At 33.6% G+C, this 21472-nt stretch overlaps 1 protein-coding gene across 4 annotated transcripts; it reads right to left on the minus strand.

Moving 5' to 3' along the window:
* Window positions 1–11250: 11250 nt before the first annotated feature.
* LOC137837618 (Transducin/WD40 repeat-like superfamily protein) lies at window positions 11251–20101 on the minus strand. 4 transcript variants are annotated; one of them, XR_016520611.1, is made up of 11 exons: window positions 20033–20101; window positions 19031–19108; window positions 17849–18029; window positions 17641–17771; window positions 16910–16992; window positions 16324–16555; window positions 16039–16111; window positions 12607–12684; window positions 12451–12532; window positions 12237–12337; window positions 11251–11557 (listed from the first exon to the last, which is right to left on the minus strand). XR_016520611.1 is itself a non-coding variant. In XM_090301773.1 (11 exons), exons 3-11 carry the CDS (start codon window positions 17957–17959, stop codon window positions 11479–11481), a joined length of 990 nt encoding a protein of 329 aa, XP_090157899.1. In that variant the 5' UTR covers window positions 17960–18029; window positions 19031–19108; window positions 20033–20101; the 3' UTR covers window positions 11251–11478. The 4 variants fall into 4 exon arrangements, 3 of the variants coding, with proteins under 3 accessions (XP_090157899.1, XP_090157898.1, XP_090157900.1); XM_090301773.1 differs by having other exon boundaries at window positions 16304–16555; XM_090301772.1 differs by having other exon boundaries at window positions 16039–16135; window positions 16304–16555.
* Between the last annotated feature and the right edge of the window lie 1371 nt (window positions 20102–21472).

Consider the following 21472-nt stretch of genomic DNA (forward strand, 5'->3'; position numbering starts at 1 on the left):
TCAATCTACATGAGATCTTTTTCTCCCCATTTGGATTCATCAAACATAATTGAGGCACAGATAAAGAAGGAAACACACAATAGCCATACATGACAGTTCAAAAATAAAAACACCATAAGGTGCTATTACAGTCCAAAAATAAAAACTGCAGGAAATTTAAAAACAAATTGTTCAATAGGACATATAAATTGAAGGATTTAGAGAAGGACCACTTGTGCTTGTAGTACAACTCTGCTCATTGTTCCTGGACTTCTTCAATTTGATAATCTAGGTGTTGAAACCTAGCTTGAGTCATTTCAAAAGAGGTCTTCTGATCATCTGTGAGTGTATCTAGACGACGAAGAACCTTCTTTCAAATATTGATAAAGGTTCACCTCTATACTCAGGTGCTTGATATACAACCAGAGCATTGTAATTTGTGGCAACAACATCTTCATTCATGAATGAATAGGCTGGTGATTCCTCCCTGTGATGCATAAATGGTTGAGCTGGTGACTCTACCCTCTGTGATGATGAGTGATGCATCTCATAGCATGATGCCTCTACAACCTACACATTTTCATCTTCCTTTGCATCTCCATGGTTAGAAGCTTCAAGCTCAACTCTATGATCAATATTTCTTCTAAAAGTCCAACTGTTTTCCTCCTTATGGAAGCCCATCTGCATGAAATCTGACCATTGGTTCAGTAGGATTCCTCACACAACTCTGATAAAACTGCATCTTGTTAAACTCTTGAATTCCCTTTGCTTACTTTCAGTCCTGAATACTTAATTCCAACAATGTTGATCCAGACTTCTTTGGTGATTTTTAGCTCCACTCATTTCATATAGGAAATAAGGTTCTTGCCATCTTGAGTAAGGTTAGTATAAAACACCTTCACTAGGTCTGGATAGACATTTCTAGTCATTTCCTAGAAGTGTTTCAGCCTTTGATGCTTGAGGAAGGCTCTAACTTCTATCATATTTTCACTCTTCAGCCATGACAATTCTAGCCCTTTGGGTACATTGATTTGCTTCCTGCTTGTCTCATGTATGAATTTTGTCATAGCTTCAGAATCTCCAGCAAACCAATTTTCCAGAATTCCTTGGTTGTTGTTAGGTTGCTCTTGGGATTTCTTCCTTTTGTGTAAAGAAGATGCCATTTCTAAATCAGTTTTATCTACACCTATTCAACAAGAGATAATACCAGCTAGAAAGAATGTTAGTGCAAAGTTTATATAATGGAAGATAAACCTAATAAAGTACAAAATGTAAACTTGGACAGCTTGTAGCAAAGAAGAAAAAAGTGAGAAACAATTATTTTAAAACCAGATTTATATAGAAGAACAGATTAGGTTCAGGATTCAAGTGTTTGAAAAAAAAATCATGAGAACAGGTGTAATACAAATTTGATTATGTGTAGTACATAATAGTGTAATTTTGGGTAATGCAAGAATATATTGAAAACATGTTTCAAATATCAAATCAAATTTGTTGCATAATCAATGTATCAAATCAGTTAGGATTTCCACACATCAATGTCATAAACCTGCTGGTCGATAACCATAAAAGCAGTCAAAGAGAGAGAAATAATTATTTATCTTTCCTAGTCATAACTGTGATTTTAAACCAGGAAAAACAACACGTTAAAGCAGGAAACAACATATTGAAATCTTTACTGCAGTGGAAAATTTATGCTAATAATTCCCAATTCATTTAGCAGAAAATAAAATCTATCTTTAGTAAGGGGTTTAGTAAACAAGTCATCCAATTGTAATTCAATACCAATGAATTTGATATCACAGGTTCCATTAGCTATATGTTCTCTTAGAAAATTATGTCTAATTTCAATATGTTTAGTCCTTGAATGCATAACAGAATTCTTAGACAGATTTATGGAACTAATGTTATCATAGTGAATAGGTATTTTATTTAAGAGAATTCCAAAGTCACTAAGTTGTTGCCTTAGCCATAGAGTTTGAGCTCAGCAACTTCCAGCTACTATGTATTCAGCCTTAGCTGTAGAAAGGGCAACACAGGCTTGTTTCTTGCAATGCCAAGAAATTAGACTTGATCCGAGCATATGACATGTTCCACTTGTGGTTTTCCTATCAATCTTGCAACCTGCAAAGTCTGAATCTGAAAAACCAGTTAAATTTAAGGAAACATTGCTTGGATACCATAGTCCAACATCTTTGGTTCCTTGCAAATACTTTAGGATTCTTTTGGCCGCATTGAAGTGTGATTCCTTTGGATCTGATTGATATCTGGCACATAAACATACAACAAACATAAAATCAGGCCTCCTAGCAGTTAAGTATAATAAAGAACCAATCAACCCCCTGTATTTTTATTGGTCAACTGATTTTCCTGCATGATCTTGATCCAATTGGCAGCTTGTTGAGATTGGCGTGCTGATTACTTTGCATTTGTCCATCTCAAACTTCCTAAGCAAGTCCTTGCAGTACTTAGCTTGATTTATGAAGATTCCATCCTTGAGTTTTTTAACTTCAAGCTAAGAAAGTAATTCATTTCCCCCAACATTGACATCTCGAATTTTCTTTTCATTATTTCTACAAATGCTTCATACAACTCTTCATTTGTGGATCCAAAAATGATGTCATCTACATAGACTTGCACAAGTATAATGTCTTCTCTTTTCTTCTTTATGAACAAGGTTCTATCAGAGGTGCCTCGGTCATAACCTTGAGATAGCAGAAAATCACTTAGCCTTTCATACAATTGTCTAGGTGCCTGCGTAAGTCCATAGAGTGCCTTCATGAGCTTGAACATGTGCTCTGGATGTTTGTAGTCTTCAAATCCTGGAGGCTCAGAAACAAACACTTCTTCATTAATATATCCATTTGAGAATGCACTCTTTACATCCATTTGGAATAACTTGAATCCTTTTATGCTGGAAAATGCTAAGAGGAGTCTAACTACTTCTAGTCCTGCCACTAGTGCATAAGTCTCATTATAATATATTCTTTCTTCCTGGTTTTAGCCCTTAGCAACCAGCCTTGCCTTGTTCCTAGTGATAGCCCCATGTTCATCCATCTTATTTCTGTACACCCATTTAGTTCGTATGATGTTCATCTCAGATGTTCTTGGAACTAGAGACCAGATTGTTGAGCATGGGAGCTTTGATGTTTCAAATCCAAGATGAAGCTTGAAGCTGTGTTTCTTTTTGTTTGGGTTTAGATTAGAATGTTTAGAATTTATGTTAAGATCAATTCTTAATCCTTGCACAAAGCTTAACCAATTTGTTTTTAAGAAACAAATGTTTTTTTCCAAGCAAAGGGAAAACAACTGGTTGAATTATAGGTATAATCGGTTGTTTGTCACTTAGCTGGCTTAAAGGTTTTGAAACTGTTTTTGACTTGGTTATGTAACTTCCTAACCAATTCAAATGGTTAAATCGTAGTTTCAACCGACTAATTGTGTGTTTTCATAACATTATTTTGAAAACTTGTTTTGAATGTGATCAAGACTGTTTTAGCTCATTAATGTTGCCTTGAACGGCTAGATTTCAAGTGCTATAAATGTAGCATTTCTTTCAAAACAAAATAAATTTTTTTTACAAAATTTGAAATTGAGATTGAGATTTATTTTTGAAAGAACTTTCAAAAGAATTGCAACATTGTTGTTAAAGCTTTGAATTGGTACAAGATTTGATCATAGGGCTTCCTGTTTTGTATAATCTCAGGTGTTTTCTATCCCTTTGAAGGTTATTGTAAGTGTTCTTTCATTACAACTGTAAAGCGTGTGAAATCCTGCAAAGTCAGAGGGTGTTTTGACTTGAGGTGTGTGGTGTTGCAAACAGGGTGAGTGGGTCTTGTGGTTTTCAAGGTCACCTCTTTGTGGTGTGTTTGTGTAATATGGATTTGATTACTAGTGGAACTCATAGGTTGTTCTAAGAACTGGATAGCTCAAGGTTGAGTGAACCAGTATAAAACTGTTGTGTAAATATCTCTAACTCCTTATATATGTTTGTGTTAATTCTATTTCTGCTGCTGATATAAACAACCGATTAAAATGAAATTTCAATTGGTTAAAATTATGAAAATAGTTTATGTATCATTGCTTGATTGCTTTCCTTAATTGCTTATTTGTGATTGTTTGATAAAGGTTAATTCTTAATCATGTTTTGCAAAAATCTTTGACAAACAATTCATTCCCCCGTCTTGTTTAAGCCATCAATTCTTACACAGACTTCATTGTATTCAAACTAATTTAGATCTTCCTACATAGATGCTATCCAATTGTTGTCTTGTAGAGCTTCCTCCAGATTTTTAGGCTCTACTTGTGAAACAAAAGCCCTTGTCTCACAGAATTTGTTAAGATATTTCCTTATTCAGACTCCTTTTTCAATTTTTTCCAATCACATTGTCAAGTGTGAGATCCCTGAGAGTTTTCCACTCTTGAGGAAATTTTGCATTCAAAACAGGTTCTTTAACAACACATGTACCAGTTGTATCAAGATAGATTGATTCTTTTGAAGAATGGTTCTTGAATCATCTACTCCGAGTTCATCCAAAACAGATTTAGGCACTCGCCCTTTTCTTATGGCCATCACCTAACCTCATGTTATACGATGGTGTGGACTCAACTAGTAACCCCAATTGGCTAACCAACTTGGCAGATATGAAATTGTGGCTAGCCCCACTATCAATCAACACCAGCGCTAATTTTCCCTTCACTTCCCCTTGTAACTTCATGGTGTTGGGTTGTGTTAGTCCCTAACATAAATCGGTAAGTCCACCCTCCACGCCCTAAAAAGTTGGTAAGTCCACCCTCCTAGACCACGACTTTAGCTCTCGATTCTCCTTATCCCATTTGAGATCCTACAATATTTCTTTGATTTCTTTCAACTCCAACATGCCTTCCTTCAACCCCAAAATTTTCGTTCTCATTTCCGAATTCCATCTCCCCTGTTCATTTGACAAACTTCTTTGTTGTTGTCATCCTCTTTTCCATCTTTTCTTCCTCCCTCTTTGTTTTTCAGATTGGGCAGGTCAGACCAAATTGTTAGGTTCCCAAAAGAAAAACTAAGACTCCCTCACAAACACAACAAAAAGAAAGAAAACTTTGTTTCATTCAAGCACTATTCAGAATTCACAAAAGAATTAGAAAGGAGTATAACTCCTTTCACACAAGCTTGATCCTGTCAACTTTACACAACAAATCCGCTACCCCTCCTCACAGCAGGTTTGTCTTTATTTAAAGACCCCCTAACAACTAACTAACACCCTTTTTAAATTTTCTTCTACGTACCCTCCAATTACTATTCTTATTTTCCTTCCTAACAGATTCCCAGGTTATTACACGAGTACGGTTCTCGCCGGTTGACCTTCAGGTTGATTGGATAGGCAAGCTCCGCTTCTAGTTTTCCTCTTCTTGGTGCACTAGAACAACGCTCCGCTGAGACAGAGGGGGCTCTACCTGTTGATCACCCTCTGACGATCAAGTCAGTGAGAGTATACAAAATAATAATTAATTTCAATCTCTAGTACTCATAAACAACATACATTTACCGGGGGTCTCAAGCCCCTTTTATAGTTATTCCTCTAATTTCTTTCACTCACGAGAAAATAATTTCTACTGAAAGCATAAAATAATAACAAAAAACCACCTGCCCACATGCACCTTTCATGTTTTGGTGCTAACAACAGGAAAATATTTTGTCCACGGACACCTTTACTCACAATGCTAACAACAAAAGAGAATCTCGTGCACCTTTATTCTCGGGTGCTATCTACTTATTTAACAACTTTATATATTTAACCAACAACTTTATGCATATATTTAACTAACATCTCTGTGCATATATTCACATATAGTCTATTCTAATAGCTTAATATATATCGACATATATATTTAACTAATCAACTTTATATTAATATATGACCAAACTTATTATTTTTTTTGTTTTAATTATTCTCCGTCGGGCTTACCAACGAAACTTGGACTGAGATCCCGAGCATTCCTGTCCAGTACAAGTACCATAAACACTCAAGAATCTTCCGCACATACAAGTGAGCATGACATATCACCCTGAAATCGACGGTCAAACAGAAGTTTTGAATAGAATGCTGGAAACATATTTAAGGTGTTTTAGTTCAGAACATCTAAGGAGGGCATAGGATCAAATGTCCAATGTCGCCAACCGCCACACAAGACCATCTTCAATTGAAGTAGGGGATATAGTCTATTTAAAAATTCGGCCACATCGGCAACTATCGATGCCTAACCGACTGCATTCGAAGTTGGCAACCAAATACTATGGTCCTTTCCCATTTGTAGTTGCGGTGGGTTCAGTAGCCTTTAAACTTCAACTACCAGCCACAACTTGAATACATCTGATGGTCCATGTGTCTCAACTCAAGCTGGCAGTGGAGCCGCACGAAGTTGAACTTGAGTTGCCTAAAGAGTTACAAGGACCGATAGGAAATTGTTATCAACAGAGATCTTAGATTGATGTGAATTATCCGTCCAAGTAGCATACATTCCACAAATCTTAATACAGTGGAATGAGGGGGATATGGACATGATGACATGGGAGGATGTGAAGATCATCTAGGAACAGTTTCTAGAATTTAACCTTGAGGACAAGGTTGCTTTGTCTGAGGATAGTAATGTTAGGACACAAAATAAGGAAAGGACTTGGAAGGTAAGTAGCGGTTAGTTGTTGGGCAGGGTTGGTCTTTAAATGAAGACCAATCGGGTTAGTGAAGGGGCTACTATTTTTTTTAATACAGTTTTGTAAACAGGGAAAGTCCTGTGAAAAAGAATAATCGTTTTCTTTGTGGATGTTTTGAATGTAAAGTGCAGTAGCAATAATTTATTCAGTAGTTTTTCTGTGTTCTTGGCTTATCTCTGGGTGCGTTTTCTTGGTTTGTAACATAATCATTGTAGGCATTTTAGACATTCCTTGACCTTGCTGATACATTATACATCTACCTCGGGTAGCAGTTTCTTTTTCATTCTGGTCAAATTTCTTTATCCTGACTAGAAGTTCAATAAGTGGTAGAAATATCATCAGCGTTAGGGCTATGGTCAAGTTGGGACAGCTTCAGAGTGAACAGTTGTCTGATCCAATTAATTGAGACCAGAACATGTGAGATGGATTTTATGAGTTTCTTCAGCTAACCTGACCAGAACATGTTAGCTTGGATTTGGTTTTATGAATTTACTTTTTCAAATATTTTGTACAGAAATAAAATATTTTTTTAAAAGTGTAAATTATATTATTTATTATTTATCTTTTAAAAAAAATATAATCTTAAAAAAAGTAATAATAAATTTTAAAGAATATGAAAATAAAAAATAATGAAATTGGTTGATCAATTGGTTTCCAAATATTCAAATCCAAGACCATAGCCTCGTTAGATTGGAGAATGAGTAGCTACATTATAACAAATGAGTTGTGCCTTGAAAGTTGAACCGGGAAATATGTTATTTGTCTGTTAACTTCTTTATCAACTACTTTTTAACCATTTCTTATTTGCTTAATGTTGGAAAATTTCCCCTTCCCATTTTGTTAATCATCTGTAGTAAATTGCACCATTTCTTCATATATTTCTTAAAGCTGCGCTGCCTCATAATATACTTGTTCATCAGCCACCTGCAAGATTAAACAATTTAATAACCTTTATTTCTCTGACTAGTGTCCTTTAATCTACGGTGTTAGAATTTCGACTTCATCCTAATTCAATTTTATAAATTGGCTTAAAGTTATGGACACAAACCCATGGTAAATACGGATTTGATATATAATTTGGTACTAGTTGATTTATTCCCATTCAACATTCGTAATTTCCCATTCAATATTCATAGAAATAAGAAACTTTTTGTCGATATTACTTTTTTTCCGAAAGATTAAAATGTAAAAAGTACCCTAGGTTAAGTTGGTACGTACCAATATTACCTGCGGATGCTTTTTGTGTCTTTTGATCTTGTGTGTCCTAATTCCCAAATTATTTGGAAAATTTCTTCCAGCACCGTCATAAAACCACTATAATTTCTTCCTGCATTTTCATAATTCTGTAAATCCCAAAAGTATCCTTTTTAAAATGGATTGAGGATATAGTTGTTGGAGTTTAATGAAATTGTTTGTGGTGTTTTTTGGCTTGGTGGTTCATTAGAGTGGTGGCAGTGAGAAGTGGTTGATGATGCTGGTAGTTTGTTGTGTTTTGTTTGTGGGTTAGTGTTTCATGCTTTTCTTTCTCAATTAATTCTGAATTGTGAAATCTAAAGATCTTTCACGTTACAAAATATGAAATATAAAAATTTGGTTTTTATACATTTGAGATTATGTACAAAATTATATTCTGGATTTTACAATTTGCATATAATTTTATGTTTTGGATTGCATATTTTGAAAGACTTTTTTAAATTTGGAAATGTTATGTATTCTACAATTTATAATATAACTTTATGTTTCAAATTGCATTATTCCAATAATTTTTTTAGATTTGTGAATACCTTTCGAATTGTATAATTCAGAATATCTTTAAAAAAACACATAAAAAATTGTATAATCTGAAAGGTATTTTAAGATCCAGAATTACCTTCTAGATTGTATAATCCACAGTGTGGTTTACTAGATAGTATAATTCAGAAAGTGTTTTTTTTAAATCTAGAATAGAAATTTGGAAATTGTTCTCGTTGGTTGACTCGAACGGCAGTCACTGGCCCGCCTATCTCCGCCTGAGAATCGAAATTCCTTGGTTGAAGAATCTCTCACCTGCAAAGACAAAGGACGCCTTGACAGTTGTTTGCACTCCGACGTTCAAGTCAGTACTGGGGCAAAAAAACAATAAGTGTATAAAGCAGTTTCAGTCTTAGAAACCGTGTACCTTGCTAGGGTTCTTAGTCCCCTTTATATAGGTTGAAACTATGGTTTACCTTTGTTTTGTTACCCATGTTTAGGGTTCCTTGGAGAACGTCCATGCGCCGCTATTACACAATCTTAGCATAATTGCACATAGGATAAATAGTATGGAGACAACTGCAACTTGTTGAAGGTCGACCAGAACATCACATCGATCGAGCTTTCTTAGTCTATGAGGACGCGATGCACCCTTCTTCCTGCTGTGACTAACGAAATTACCATCGGGTCATTGTCGTGGGGTATGACATCTTGGTGGTCGGCCTTGGTGAAGACGAGGTCGACATCGGGGGTCTGATCTACCTCCTATATCTCTACTACCATCACTTATCGCGCGTACTTCTTTCGCTGTGAGGCGATGCATCCTCCTCCTGAAAACCCTCCAGAGATCGTGTTGATCTCCCATGAATGGGCACCTCGTGCCCCTTATCTGCCCCGACGGTCCCCGAACATCTTCTAGGGCAATATGAATTTTGGAACTTTGGTGCGTCTGATTTGTTTGGAAAGTGGGTGGCGGCTATGGGGTTGGATTGTATGTGGACCATGAGACTGCCCTTCTCGTTCATGACCTTTGAGTCATTGTTGCAAGGATGTGTTTTGCTCCCTTAGGAGGGACATTTCCTTTGCATGACGTCATTGGTTTTCTTCATTGCGTAGTTGATCCGCAACACTTTTTTGACGTAGTTCCTCCATTTGTGCCTAAAAGGCTCAAATCATGGTTGTTTGTCCATCTGTCATGCGGTCAGCGTTGTTTCTTGTTGAGACCATGGTTGCTTATTTTTGTTGTCGAAGATCAAGTTGTTACCTCGACCACACGGTGGAACCAATTGTACCTGTATAGAGGGAGGGGGGGACCCAGGTAACATAATTTGGTGACGTGTTCGTGTCTGTTGGTTGTCTGCTGGGTATCTTTAAACTTCCTTCCTTGCTGTTGAACTCTTACAACCTTGTAGAGGTTTTACTTATAGTGCTAGTTATGGGCTTTCTCCATGATGGGTAACTATCAATTATTAACTGATACATCGTGATCCCTGATTAATAGGGAGGTATGTTGATTAAGGAATATCTGCAACGTCTTACAGTTAATCAGTATTTAACTGATGTTGCGAAGATGTTTCCCACATATTTCGGATATGATTATAGCACATTAAATGTTGTTCTAACTGTGATTACTCTTATTTAATGCGTGACTCGAAGTGTTCTTTCACTCGATCGATCGATCCTCGTGTCCGAAACAGACTCTTCCAATACCGACCGGTACAACAATCCAATCATTTTCTTATATTTCATGTTGTTTTGCAATTCATCATAGTCACATTTTAAAATTTATTAACTATAAACAATTGTAAACCATGTTGAAAAATGAAAACTGCTATGATTAAAGAAAAATATTTAGAAACCCAATAAAACAAAAAATAACAATATTATGTAGCAAGTCAAATAAGAAAAACAATGTATTTTTATTTATTATCTCTGATAACAATTACCTTAATAAAAGTTTTTAAAAAATAGTGAGATTTATACCTATAAATAAAACGTAACAGAAAATTCATACAAATCCATTAAAAAAATTAATCTAAATTTAAATAATAAGTTATTTTAATTTTTATAATCATAATTAAATATTACCGTTATCCTCTAATGAAATATTAATAATCTTAGTTAAATGCCTTAAATTTTTCTAACAATTACAAAATACATAATTAAATATTATATTTCTTACCAAAGAAGTTATTAACATATTATACAATAATGAGAAAAACAATAAATACTGCATATCCTTGAAAACAGGTATGACGACGTTGAATTACTGAGAAAGATTTTCAAAATGAAACAAATAATGGTAATTTATAGTCTTATACCTTACATCTTAATTAAGAATTGAGATGTACATATCATGTTTTGTGTGCTTTATTATGATATTACACGACGTACAAAGCATTTTCATATATGATTTATATTCAAAAGTTGAACATGAAAGTGCATTTGTAAAACAGTAATTTATATATTATTATATGTTATATATATGTATAAAATTTAAATATAATTAATTATTGATTTTTTCCCATATGTATTTGGATAATCTATGTATTTGGATAATATGTCATTGAGTGTGATCATTGCCTATATGTTGTAAAAAAGGAAAAGTTCAACTTTCATTCGTACAAGAACATCCTCAATTGTTTCAAAGGTTATTAAATGGTGAAGACAAGTGAAGAAATCATTATTTACAAAACATTAGGACTAATAACAATTTTTTTATTCACTTTAATTGGAGGTAAAATTCATTCTTTAATCAATGATGGATCTGGACCTCCACAATTTATTTTGAATGGACAAAATTATCATCCCATCAGAAGTTTGCTGCCAAAAAGTTGATGTAGTCCTAAGTTTTTGCAACTATACATTTATGATATTGAAAATTAAGTAACAAACAAAGTTTCTCACTATGAGTTGTGCTCTTGCAACATTTTGTTTCATCCAAAGATGTGTTATTGTTAACGACTAAAAAAATATTCAGATTTTATATATAGGACAAAAATAAAAGAGCTCAGATTTGATAAATAATTGATTGGAAATCTGACTAAGATAATTGATCAACACAATGCTTAAGTTTGCCTTCGAGCAGAAATTGATCCAGTGTCTATGTTGTCCGTTTTATAGATGAATATACGAGGAGAATTTTCTCTGTCAGTAACAAAGAGGCAAATAATCAGATTAATAGAATAAAGGCTTGACTCAAATAATATTTTCATGTTAAGCTTCCATTACGAAGGCCTGAGTTTCTTTCTTGTCTAACTGTGGACGAAGCAATTAAGTCGTTTAATATGCAACATGACTCTAGAGCTATCAAGGCCTTTCTTGGTCTAAGTGTAGTGACATGAAGGGCTGTCGTAATTTAAAAGGATAATGAAATGTACCAAAACCAAATTAATATTTGAAAATCAATAAAATGTATGTACTAAATGGTCATAGCAAGACTAGGTATATAACATTAGTAGCAGAGCAGCAGGAAGAAAAACTTCTTGATTCATAAACGAAATAAATAAATGATAATCATTCTCATATTTTAGGATATCCTACACATATAGATATTTAAACAATCCAAAGCATAAAATGATCCAGGTGATTCAAAACCAAATCTCACTATCATACATCTTAGGCATTTTCTTTCATCCGTTAAAAAAGACTCTTTTTTTCAATAAATTAATAAATTTTGCAGCGAAAAGCCTTGAAGTCCCTTACTACACATTGGCTAATACAATGTGATCAACACTTAATGGTAACATTGGAACAGAACATAGGGTTTCACATTTAATGTAGAAGAAATGTGCTAAGGATCCAGAAAAGATAAAAAAATACTCACATTTCATTTGCTTCTTGGTAAGTATAGCTTGATGCTACAGCCAGAAGCTTTCCCGCGTGGTTGTACGATAATGATGCAATACTATTTGAGAACCTCGGCAACTGATATTGAGAAATGTGGGTAGTAATTAGTAAAGCAAAGAAACGAATGAACATATTACGATTTACAAACACGAAAAGGATTATAAACAATTGTGAACATTAATAGGCAATACCTCAACTAGTCTTCTCTTACTTCCAGCATCCCACATGATAACATAACCTTCATTGTCACCAGTGACAAAAACACCACTTACACTGAACAGAACAGAACATGATTAATCAAATTTCGAGTTTTGTAACGCATAATGCAACATAAATAAGGTACATACAGTGGACTGAATGCAATGTCATTCGCTGATACAAGGTAATGTCGATCCTTTGATTTTGGAAAACACCGGAATGTATATCTGCATTTGATAAAGCAAATTGTGAGAAAGTGGTTGTCAACAACAATCTGTAAACTCGTGACATAAAAGATTAGGGTACAAATCAAACAATAAGTAGGTACGCAATTTATATATCTGTTATGAAGGTATTTAATTCTAGAGAAAATTTGCAAATGGTCAATGATAGCTGAAATATATAATATGGAAACAAGTTGCAAATATCAGTTTTATCAGTGGTGCACTAAAGTGTTAGACATTGAACACCACACCTTTCCCCATGACCTCAAAATGCGAATCAAACACCCAAGATTTTGTGTTAATGTGTTCAATGGCCACGAATACTATAAAGGACATACGATTTAACACAAACACAGAGATATGACAAATTTTAAAAATTATAAGACAAGAAAACTATAATATCCTGTTAGTATAAGTTTAGCATACACAAATCTTTAATCAAAAGAGAGAATCAAAGTTATAAAAGGAAAAACATATAAATTGCTATAACTCATACAGTTATTATGACATCGATCACACCAGTCAATCTTTTCCTCACTAGGTTGTGTAGACTACATGGATTAAATGACACCATAATACTTTGAACTAAATCATATCATATATATAAACAAATTATTGGCATCCAAATCCATGAATTTTTTACCTATAGTTTTTCATGGTCTTCCTATATCTGTAGTAACTGTATTAGCCTCCATCTAATCTACTATAGAGACATCTACAGATCTTGTTCACGCATGCCCAAACCATCTAAAGTGAGATTCTATATTTTTCCATAACGGGTGTTACCACAACTTTTTTCTGTAATGCATTCAGTCCTGATTCTATCTCGCTTAGTATGTTCCTTACACAACATTCCCCATCTTTGCTACATTGAGTTTATTCTCTTGTTGGCTTTTTACTGTCCCAACATCAAAGGTTTTATAGTTGTACAGTAAAAATGTCCTTTAAGTTAAGCATCAGTGCTATCCCCTCTTCCCCATTTTATTCATTTTAGTTGAGCTCTATGATTTACATCTCTTTATTTGTCTTTGTCCTCTTTGATGAGCACTACATACTTAAATTGTTTGAACTAAGGTATGCCTCCCCAAGTCATAACTAACTCTACACTTGGTAGTTGCACCTCTTGTTAAACTTACATTTCATATATATGTCTTACTCCTAAGAAAAAGTCATGATCTTTCAAAGCTTGCGTCCAAATCTCGAATTTCTCATTTATCCCCTACAACCAAAAGTCCATATTTATATTGTGTAAAAAAATCATGCATAGTAGCAACGGTTCTTAGATTTGCTCGATAAGGACGTTAAAGACAATAAATAAACAAATAAGGATTCAGAATTAACGCTTGGGGCATTCTTGTGGTTATTGGGAAAACTAAAGGCATGGCATACTAATTCCTACCTAAGTTGTTACCTCCTCGTAAACGTCCTTTGGCTACTCAACACGCGAATATATGCAATAGAATTTCCTTTTTTTCTAAGATTCTTCATAAAACATCACTTAACACCTACTCATATACCTTTACCATATGACAAGTGTGTTGTTTCATGGTTGACCTCTCAATCATTAAACCAAATTGATATTCAATAGTCTTTCTTGTCATAATCACTTGTCGATCATTTTGGCCATAATTGGATAGGGATATAAATTTAAAATAATGGTGAAAACAATGTAAAACATAATTACGAGTATTTTAGTGTCTCAAATTACCTTTTCCCATAATTAAACAATTAAAAAAAGTGAAAAAATTGTAAAATATAGCTACGGGCATGTGAAGTGCCTATACAAGTACTATTTTGAAGTGTCTGTGTTTCATCACATGGAAACCATCAACTCCAACCCAAAATCATATCAAACCAATAATTGACAAATAAAAAATGCAGCTGTTAGAAAAAATTAATCATATTTAAATAACTAGTTTCTCATTGTGCAGTAGCTAAGAAGTTAAGGATGGTTTCTACCGGATCAAAATTCCAAACATAGTAAGATTCTATTTACTCTAAACATCTCTTATTCTTCACTTTTTCTTATGATTTTGGCATCAATCTTGGTGGAGTCAATTGAGAACCGTGATTCTCTCAACTTGTTAGCTGAAATTGGATTATGTTTGGATAACTTGCTCTAGGTCCTGGATATTGGTCTAACATAACTACTTGGTTTTGGAAACTATTTTGAAGATGAGTTTCTCAAGTAAGGTAAGTTACTTGTATTTTTAACAGAATGTTAGAATGTAAAGTTAGTTAAACTAAGTTTTGGATTTTGGATTGAAAAATGATTGTATGATATCATGATGGTGTTGGATTGTTGCATTTGATGCTCATATTAATTAAATTGGTCTTAAATACAACTTTAAAAATAGATTTGACTTGTTGAAAAGGTTGGATTTTTGGTGTAAGTTGGAGACTTAGTCTGAAAAATCTTTTAAATTCAATTGGTGCAAGCATAAGCGGATTGAGATGCAAAATTTGGGTATCCCATATTCGCTTAACACGTGAGCTTTTTGGGCTTGAGTGAATGCCTAACCCACTCAACATATATTACCCTACACCCAAGTAGATTAAAATAATTAATTTAAGGGTGTTCCGCTCAATGCTTTCCCCTTGCACTTAAGGGGATTTACATGCAGTGTTTGAAGGTGCTCTCGGCGTCAAATCCGCTTAGCGATTTTCCCTTGCACTTAAGCATGCCCTAAGCGAAATGTCCTTGCGCTAAGTAGATTTGAGCAACATTTTTGGGTACTCCCTCCCCCAAATCCACTTAGCAAAATTTTCCTGCACTAAGCAGATTTCCCCTCAGCTTAAGTCCAGCTTCATAGGCTCAAGCCCTTTTGATAGCATTTGTCATTGTTGCTTAACTAGCTTTTTGTTTCTTTTATATAAATCATGAAATTGAATTAAATCTTTTAAAAATTTATCATTTTGTAAATTGTAAGTGATTACAACTTTCTAATGTCAATATTTTAATCAATTTCATGCAACATATGTGTTTAAAATAAGTAAATTTAACACTTATCAAAATGTAAAGAACATACTAGTTATATACTCAATTGATTTGTGAAGTGATTAAATGGTATGTATGTTATTGTAAGATGAAACTTGTATCTATTAATGTCATACATTTGGGATAAATGTATGAGATGTTGTTTGAAGGTACTTTAAGTATTAGTAGTGTTACGGAAGTTAAGTTATAAACTTAAAACAACTAAACTGAACTGCATCCTTATTATTAGTCTTTCAGAAAGTGAACAAGTCCTTGCTACCACAAGGACAGAGAAAGGTGAAAGACGACAATCAAATATAAGGTATCATTAATTTTAAAAAATGCATATATGAAATGTAAAATTCTCTAAGAGAACTGACTCAATGTCTTCTGAACTGAGTGGATAGGAAATCTGCAGTGATACTCGTCCATCTACAGACCCAACTGCAAACCCTGCATGAGCATCTGATTTATTGCCTACGAACAAGTAGTTAGCAATTTTAAATCTCATATATTAACTAACGGCATCTGGAAAACCAATAATTAAAAATATGATTAAACTTGAAAAATGTTCTTAGTGTATCAAAAAGAAGAGCAGCAATTTTCCTAATTTGACTAAATAAAATAAGACAACATATTTCATACCTTTTGCATTTGGAACTGACCTGACACATCTTATGTGTGTTCCATTGAATGCTTCCTTTGACTGAACTGGTTTGTCAAAGTTACGTAAGTCATAAACATGCACTGATGCTCCAATGGATACAACAAGATTAAACCCAGAGACAGACATGGAGTCAACCACTGCATCCAGACTTCTCAAACACGAAGAAGCCTTTTCCATATGTGTGTCCCATAACAATAACTTCTTGTCAAATCCAGATGTGAGCAACTGACCTGCAATAACCAATACCAAGAATAATATAAATTTTTTTAAAAGACAATACGCATAGTCATAAAAATCTTTTTCTTTTGTTTTCATGTGTGTCAAGCATGCAAGTGTGTGTAATTTGTACATGTTAGATAGTAGTAGTTATCTCTGACACAATCCTTGTTGTATTGTGTTCATATAATTGAAAAACCCAATGGTCACCTCTCAGGGTGGCTAAGATTGAATCATAAGGAAGGAAGAGTGAGGATTCTATATTAATAGCTAATACAGCCTTTCAATATCATACAAATAATTAAAAACAGAACCAATCACACATGCTATTAAAAGAAATAAATAGTGGTATCAGTAACTTAACTTACAAGTTTCACTGGAATATTCAATACACGTTGCCATATCATCGTGACCACCCACTGTATCGACAAGTCCAGAATGCAAGTTATACCTATAAAGTTTAGCTCAAGAAGAGTTAAAAAATAACATACTTAAAAATTTGTAGAATTTATCATATATCATATCATGTACAAAACTAATGAAATCCAAAGAATGTTGTTTATTTTTGTTTTCCAATTTATTTTCTGTAAATATATTTTTATTAATAATTAATCATTAATGATTAAAATAATGTCATTGTATCAATATTGTCAATTTCAAAAATCCATTAAGCATTAATAAAAACAACATTTTGGTTACTTAAATGCATAATAAACTATCAATTTGATTCTCAAACTATCACCCTCTCCTGTGTAGTCTTTAAAGTATTAGACACAGTCCCTAAAGTACTGAAAATAATCTTCAAATAGTCCCTTAAAAAAATATTAACATAGGGATTAAATTTGCGAATGCTCATCACATTAGGAATTACTTGTCAAATTTCATCAGTTCGATGACTATTCAAGAAGCAATGATTTCATATGCATAATAAAACATGAAACTAATAATGAATATAATGAATAATTTAAAGACGAAGAAATAACAATGAAGCAACTCAGTTTCTTCTCGAAGTGAGTTTAACTATCTAATAGTGATTAAAATAGAAGAAAACGAAGTGGAATAAGTTAAAGTTTATTTTATGAAGGAAAATTAAGTAGACCTTCGGACTAATCCATCGGTGGCGACGGCAAAAGCAACGACGTCGTTCTGGAAGCAACAGTCGAGAAGAGGAGCTTGCGAAGGAGCTTGGAGTCTGAGGAGCGATGCGTCAACGTCGTAGAGGCGAAGACTCTGCATTGGAATCAGATTCAGCGAATGGAAAAAGGGAGAATGAAAAGGGAAAAAGTTAAGATAAAAAAGAAACTTACAGAATCCCATGAAGATATGAGAAGGTTGTTAGAGTGTGGTGCGAATCGTGTTCGAGAAATTGCATCCTCTATTCCCTTCTCTAACTCCAACTCTAACCAATCGTCCTTCATTACTTTCGCTAGCTTCAAAACTGAACCTCCTCGCTTAGAATTGAATTCTTCCGCTCACAAATGCTTTGCCCTATTAACATATATTTTGTTCAAATTGCAAATTTACTTTTAACTTTTTATTTTTGAGCTTTAAATGAAGAAAATTTATCATACACAATTTTTCTCTTACTTTCACTTTAAACTCTTTAATAATAAAAATATTATATTTAACTAATAAAAATAAACAAAATTTTGAAATAAAATAATTGATTATAAAAGGAAAGTAGAAAAGAATGATGGTACTAAAGTATAAAGTAGTACCATCATCTTTAATTAAATGAAGAACGAAAGAAAGATTACGTTAAAAGTTTACACGGACACGGAGTATGTTTTAGATAATTAAGAAAGCATATTAGTTTTCCTCTAATTTTTTAGAGGAAATTTAATAAAAAAATATTTAGGAGAGTTTTCCATTATTTTTGCTATGACTCTATTATAAAACTATATTTTTATAATATAACTTTAAAAGATAATAATAATAATAATAAATATCTTTAATAAAATAATAAAACCAATTAATTTTTATAAGAACTTGCTGGAAAAAAATACACATCTTTGGATGTTCCAATATTTGGGCCTTATCTTATTTTAGTCCATGTACTTGAAAATGAAAGTCCACTAGATGATGGCAGTAAAATGGAAAGAGATTAAGTTGTTAGAATGACATCAATTTAAATTATATATGAAACCAAAGTACTAACAAAATTATCTCTCACTTTGTGCTTGTTTTGCACATAACACACCTATTTGTTAGAGTCAAAAGTCTCTTATAGAGATGATCTCCTGTACAGAAACTACAAACAAATTCATAATATCTAATTATAAAGTGGTGATTTTATTAAATAAAAATATAAAGTTATTTAAAAAATTTAGTTCATAGGATTTTTTCTAATTACTTTAACTCCTCTAGCCCAATTTGCAACAAGCCCAACTAAAATTCAGTCACGGAAAAAAAGAGCCAACACAGGGAGCATCAGTAAAAAAAATTCATGCATTTGTGTAGATCAATTTAAATTGTCAAAGATTACCCACTTGGTTTAGTGGTTGCTGCTCAAGATTTTGTAGAAGCTCAAAGTTATTAAGACTCAAACCGAGAAGAGTAGATCCTAGCTGCACAATTCACAAACCATGTATACTTGTAATAAGAACATGATAATTTAGCTTTCAAAACAAATTATTAGCTATTCTAAAATATTTATATTGAATATAAACAAAAACAAAAGAAGAAGTAAAGAATAGGTAGAGATAAAGGTGAAGCGCAAGAAAAATAAGCTAGGAAGTAGTATATATACAACATAACATGGATGGTAATTAACTTACAATATTTCTAATGGAGGGTTCCTGAGTCCAGTTCAGTGCATTTGTATTACTAACACATGCCTTTTTCTGAATTTCTAGCAAGTTTTTCAATGCAATTTTGTCCTCCGTTTATATAGACTTTATGGCAGTCACAGCTAATGAGATGGTGTGATATCATATATGCAAATATATCTTCCCTTTCTTCTTTATGATACATCTATACGTACAAAGTAGGCGGTCCAGATTTACATGCATGCTTAAACAAGTGGTTTAACTACTATTATAATTACTTAATACTTCTTAGGCATAAATGCATTCCTGGCTAATTAAGTGATAACATTTATTAATCTGTGTAGCTTTTGAATTGAACCTAAGGAAAGAATTTTAAAATGCAAAATCAAAATCTCTAAGGTGATCAACTTGCATGAAAATACTAACTCTTGCTGAGATAATTTACTTTAATAAAAATGTTGAAAATACTAACCCTTGCAAAAATTTAATATGCAACAACACTCCCTTCATAATCTTTGAGTCACTTGGTTTTACCTTCGAATAACACCAAAAAGTGGTCAACAGTAATATAAGTCTAAATAGCATGAATTTTTACAACATTTTTTTAAAGAGAGTTTGTGTGTCCAATAAATATATAGGTATAATTTCTCCTGCTTAGGGATACTTTCCAACACATGTAACTGGAAAATTCCATGGGATATCCATGCTTAAATAAAATAATACCTTGATCAAATCATGAAGTAGAGAAATAGCTCTTGCATTCTCCTAGTTCATCCAAAGTTACTACAGCTCCTGAAAATCATTTAAAATATATTTAGAAAGACAAAAATCAGAAGAACAAAACTAATATCCAAAACTTATTTTAAGAGTAGTTAGGATCTCTTGGTTTTTTTTATTAGCTAATTAAATTAAATTAAAGGAGATATTTAAGGGGTGTCCCAACCCTTTAACAAAAACTGCATAAGCAACAAAGATGTTCTAATCATCTATGCCTCTATTACAACCCTAAACTAGTGCTTATAACAGAGAAATGCATTAGCAGCTAAGAATCCCTTTAATGCATCATCAGTGCATAAACAAGACAACACTATACTCCACACATTATGCATCACCCTAAAAATTCATAAAGCACAACACTTCAATTACATGGGACAGAACCAGTGGTGACACTAACAAGTCAGAGGAGCATTATCCAAACTTCACAACATGACCATGATTAGGTGGGCCTCTGAAAAACTCCCACTAGATATTCAGAAGCCTGCTCGTTTCATGGATATGGTTGCCTATGCACTTCCAGTTGTTGATGACATTCCATCCACTTACCCAGAAGCCATTCTGAGTTCAGAGAGTGGTAATTGGGCAGGTGCGATGGAAGAGGAGATGCAGTCTTTGAAGAAGAACAAGACGTGGAAGCTGGCACAATTACCGAAAGGTAAGAAGGCAATTGGGTGCAAATGGGTATTTGCAAAGAAAGAAGGATTTCCTAATAAAGAAGATGTTCGCTACAAGGCAAGGTTGGTTGCTAAAGGCTTTGCTCAGAGGGAGGGAATTGATTATAATGAGGTATTTTCTCCAGTTGTTAAACATTCCACCATTCAAATTTTGTTGGCCTTGGTAGCACAGTTGAATTTGGAGCTTGCTCAACTTGATGTAAAGACCGCGTTCCTACACGGTGATTTGGAGGAGGAAATCTATATGACTCAACCAGAAGGATACAAGGTTGATGGTAAAGAAGATTGGGTTTGTAAACTTAGCAAATCGTTGTACGGACTGAAACAATCTTCGAGACAGTGGTACAAACGATTTGATAAGTTCATGAAGGATCAGAAGTACAAGAGAAGCAAATATGATCACTGTGTGTATTTGCGTAGACTTGAAGATGGTTCCTACATTTACTTACTCTTATATGTTGATGATATGCTGATTGCAACAAAGAGCCAAGTTGAGATTGACAGGTTAAAGGCTCAGTTGAGTAAAGAGTTCGAGATGAAGGATTTGGGGGAAGCCAAGAAGATTCTCGGCATGGAGATAAACAGGGACAGAGAGAGGGAAAAACTTTGGCTGTCACAGAAGCAGTATTTTAGGAAGATACTACAACGTTTTGGTATACACGAAGATACAAAACCTGTAAGTACCCCACTTGCTCCTCATTTGAAATTGAGT

Source organism: Phaseolus vulgaris, chromosome 4, assembly GCF_051622355.1.
Source record: "Phaseolus vulgaris cultivar YP4 chromosome 4, ASM5162235v1, whole genome shotgun sequence".
NCBI classification, from domain to species: Eukaryota; Viridiplantae; Streptophyta; class Magnoliopsida; order Fabales; family Fabaceae; genus Phaseolus; species Phaseolus vulgaris.

Coding starts and splice junctions, on each gene's coding strand:
- LOC137837618 (XM_090301772.1), bottom strand. CDS start 17,959: ATGAAGGACGATTGGTTAGAGTTGGAGTTAGAGAAGGGAATAGAGGAT. Junction 12,338..12,450: donor GTAAGAGAAGACTAGTTGAG/GTATTGCCTATT, acceptor TCTCAATATCAG/TTGCCGAGGTTCTCAAATAG. Junction 11,558..12,236: donor TACCAAGAAGCAAATGAAAT/GTGAGTATTTTT, acceptor TGTTACTGACAG/AGAAAATTCTCCTCGTATAT.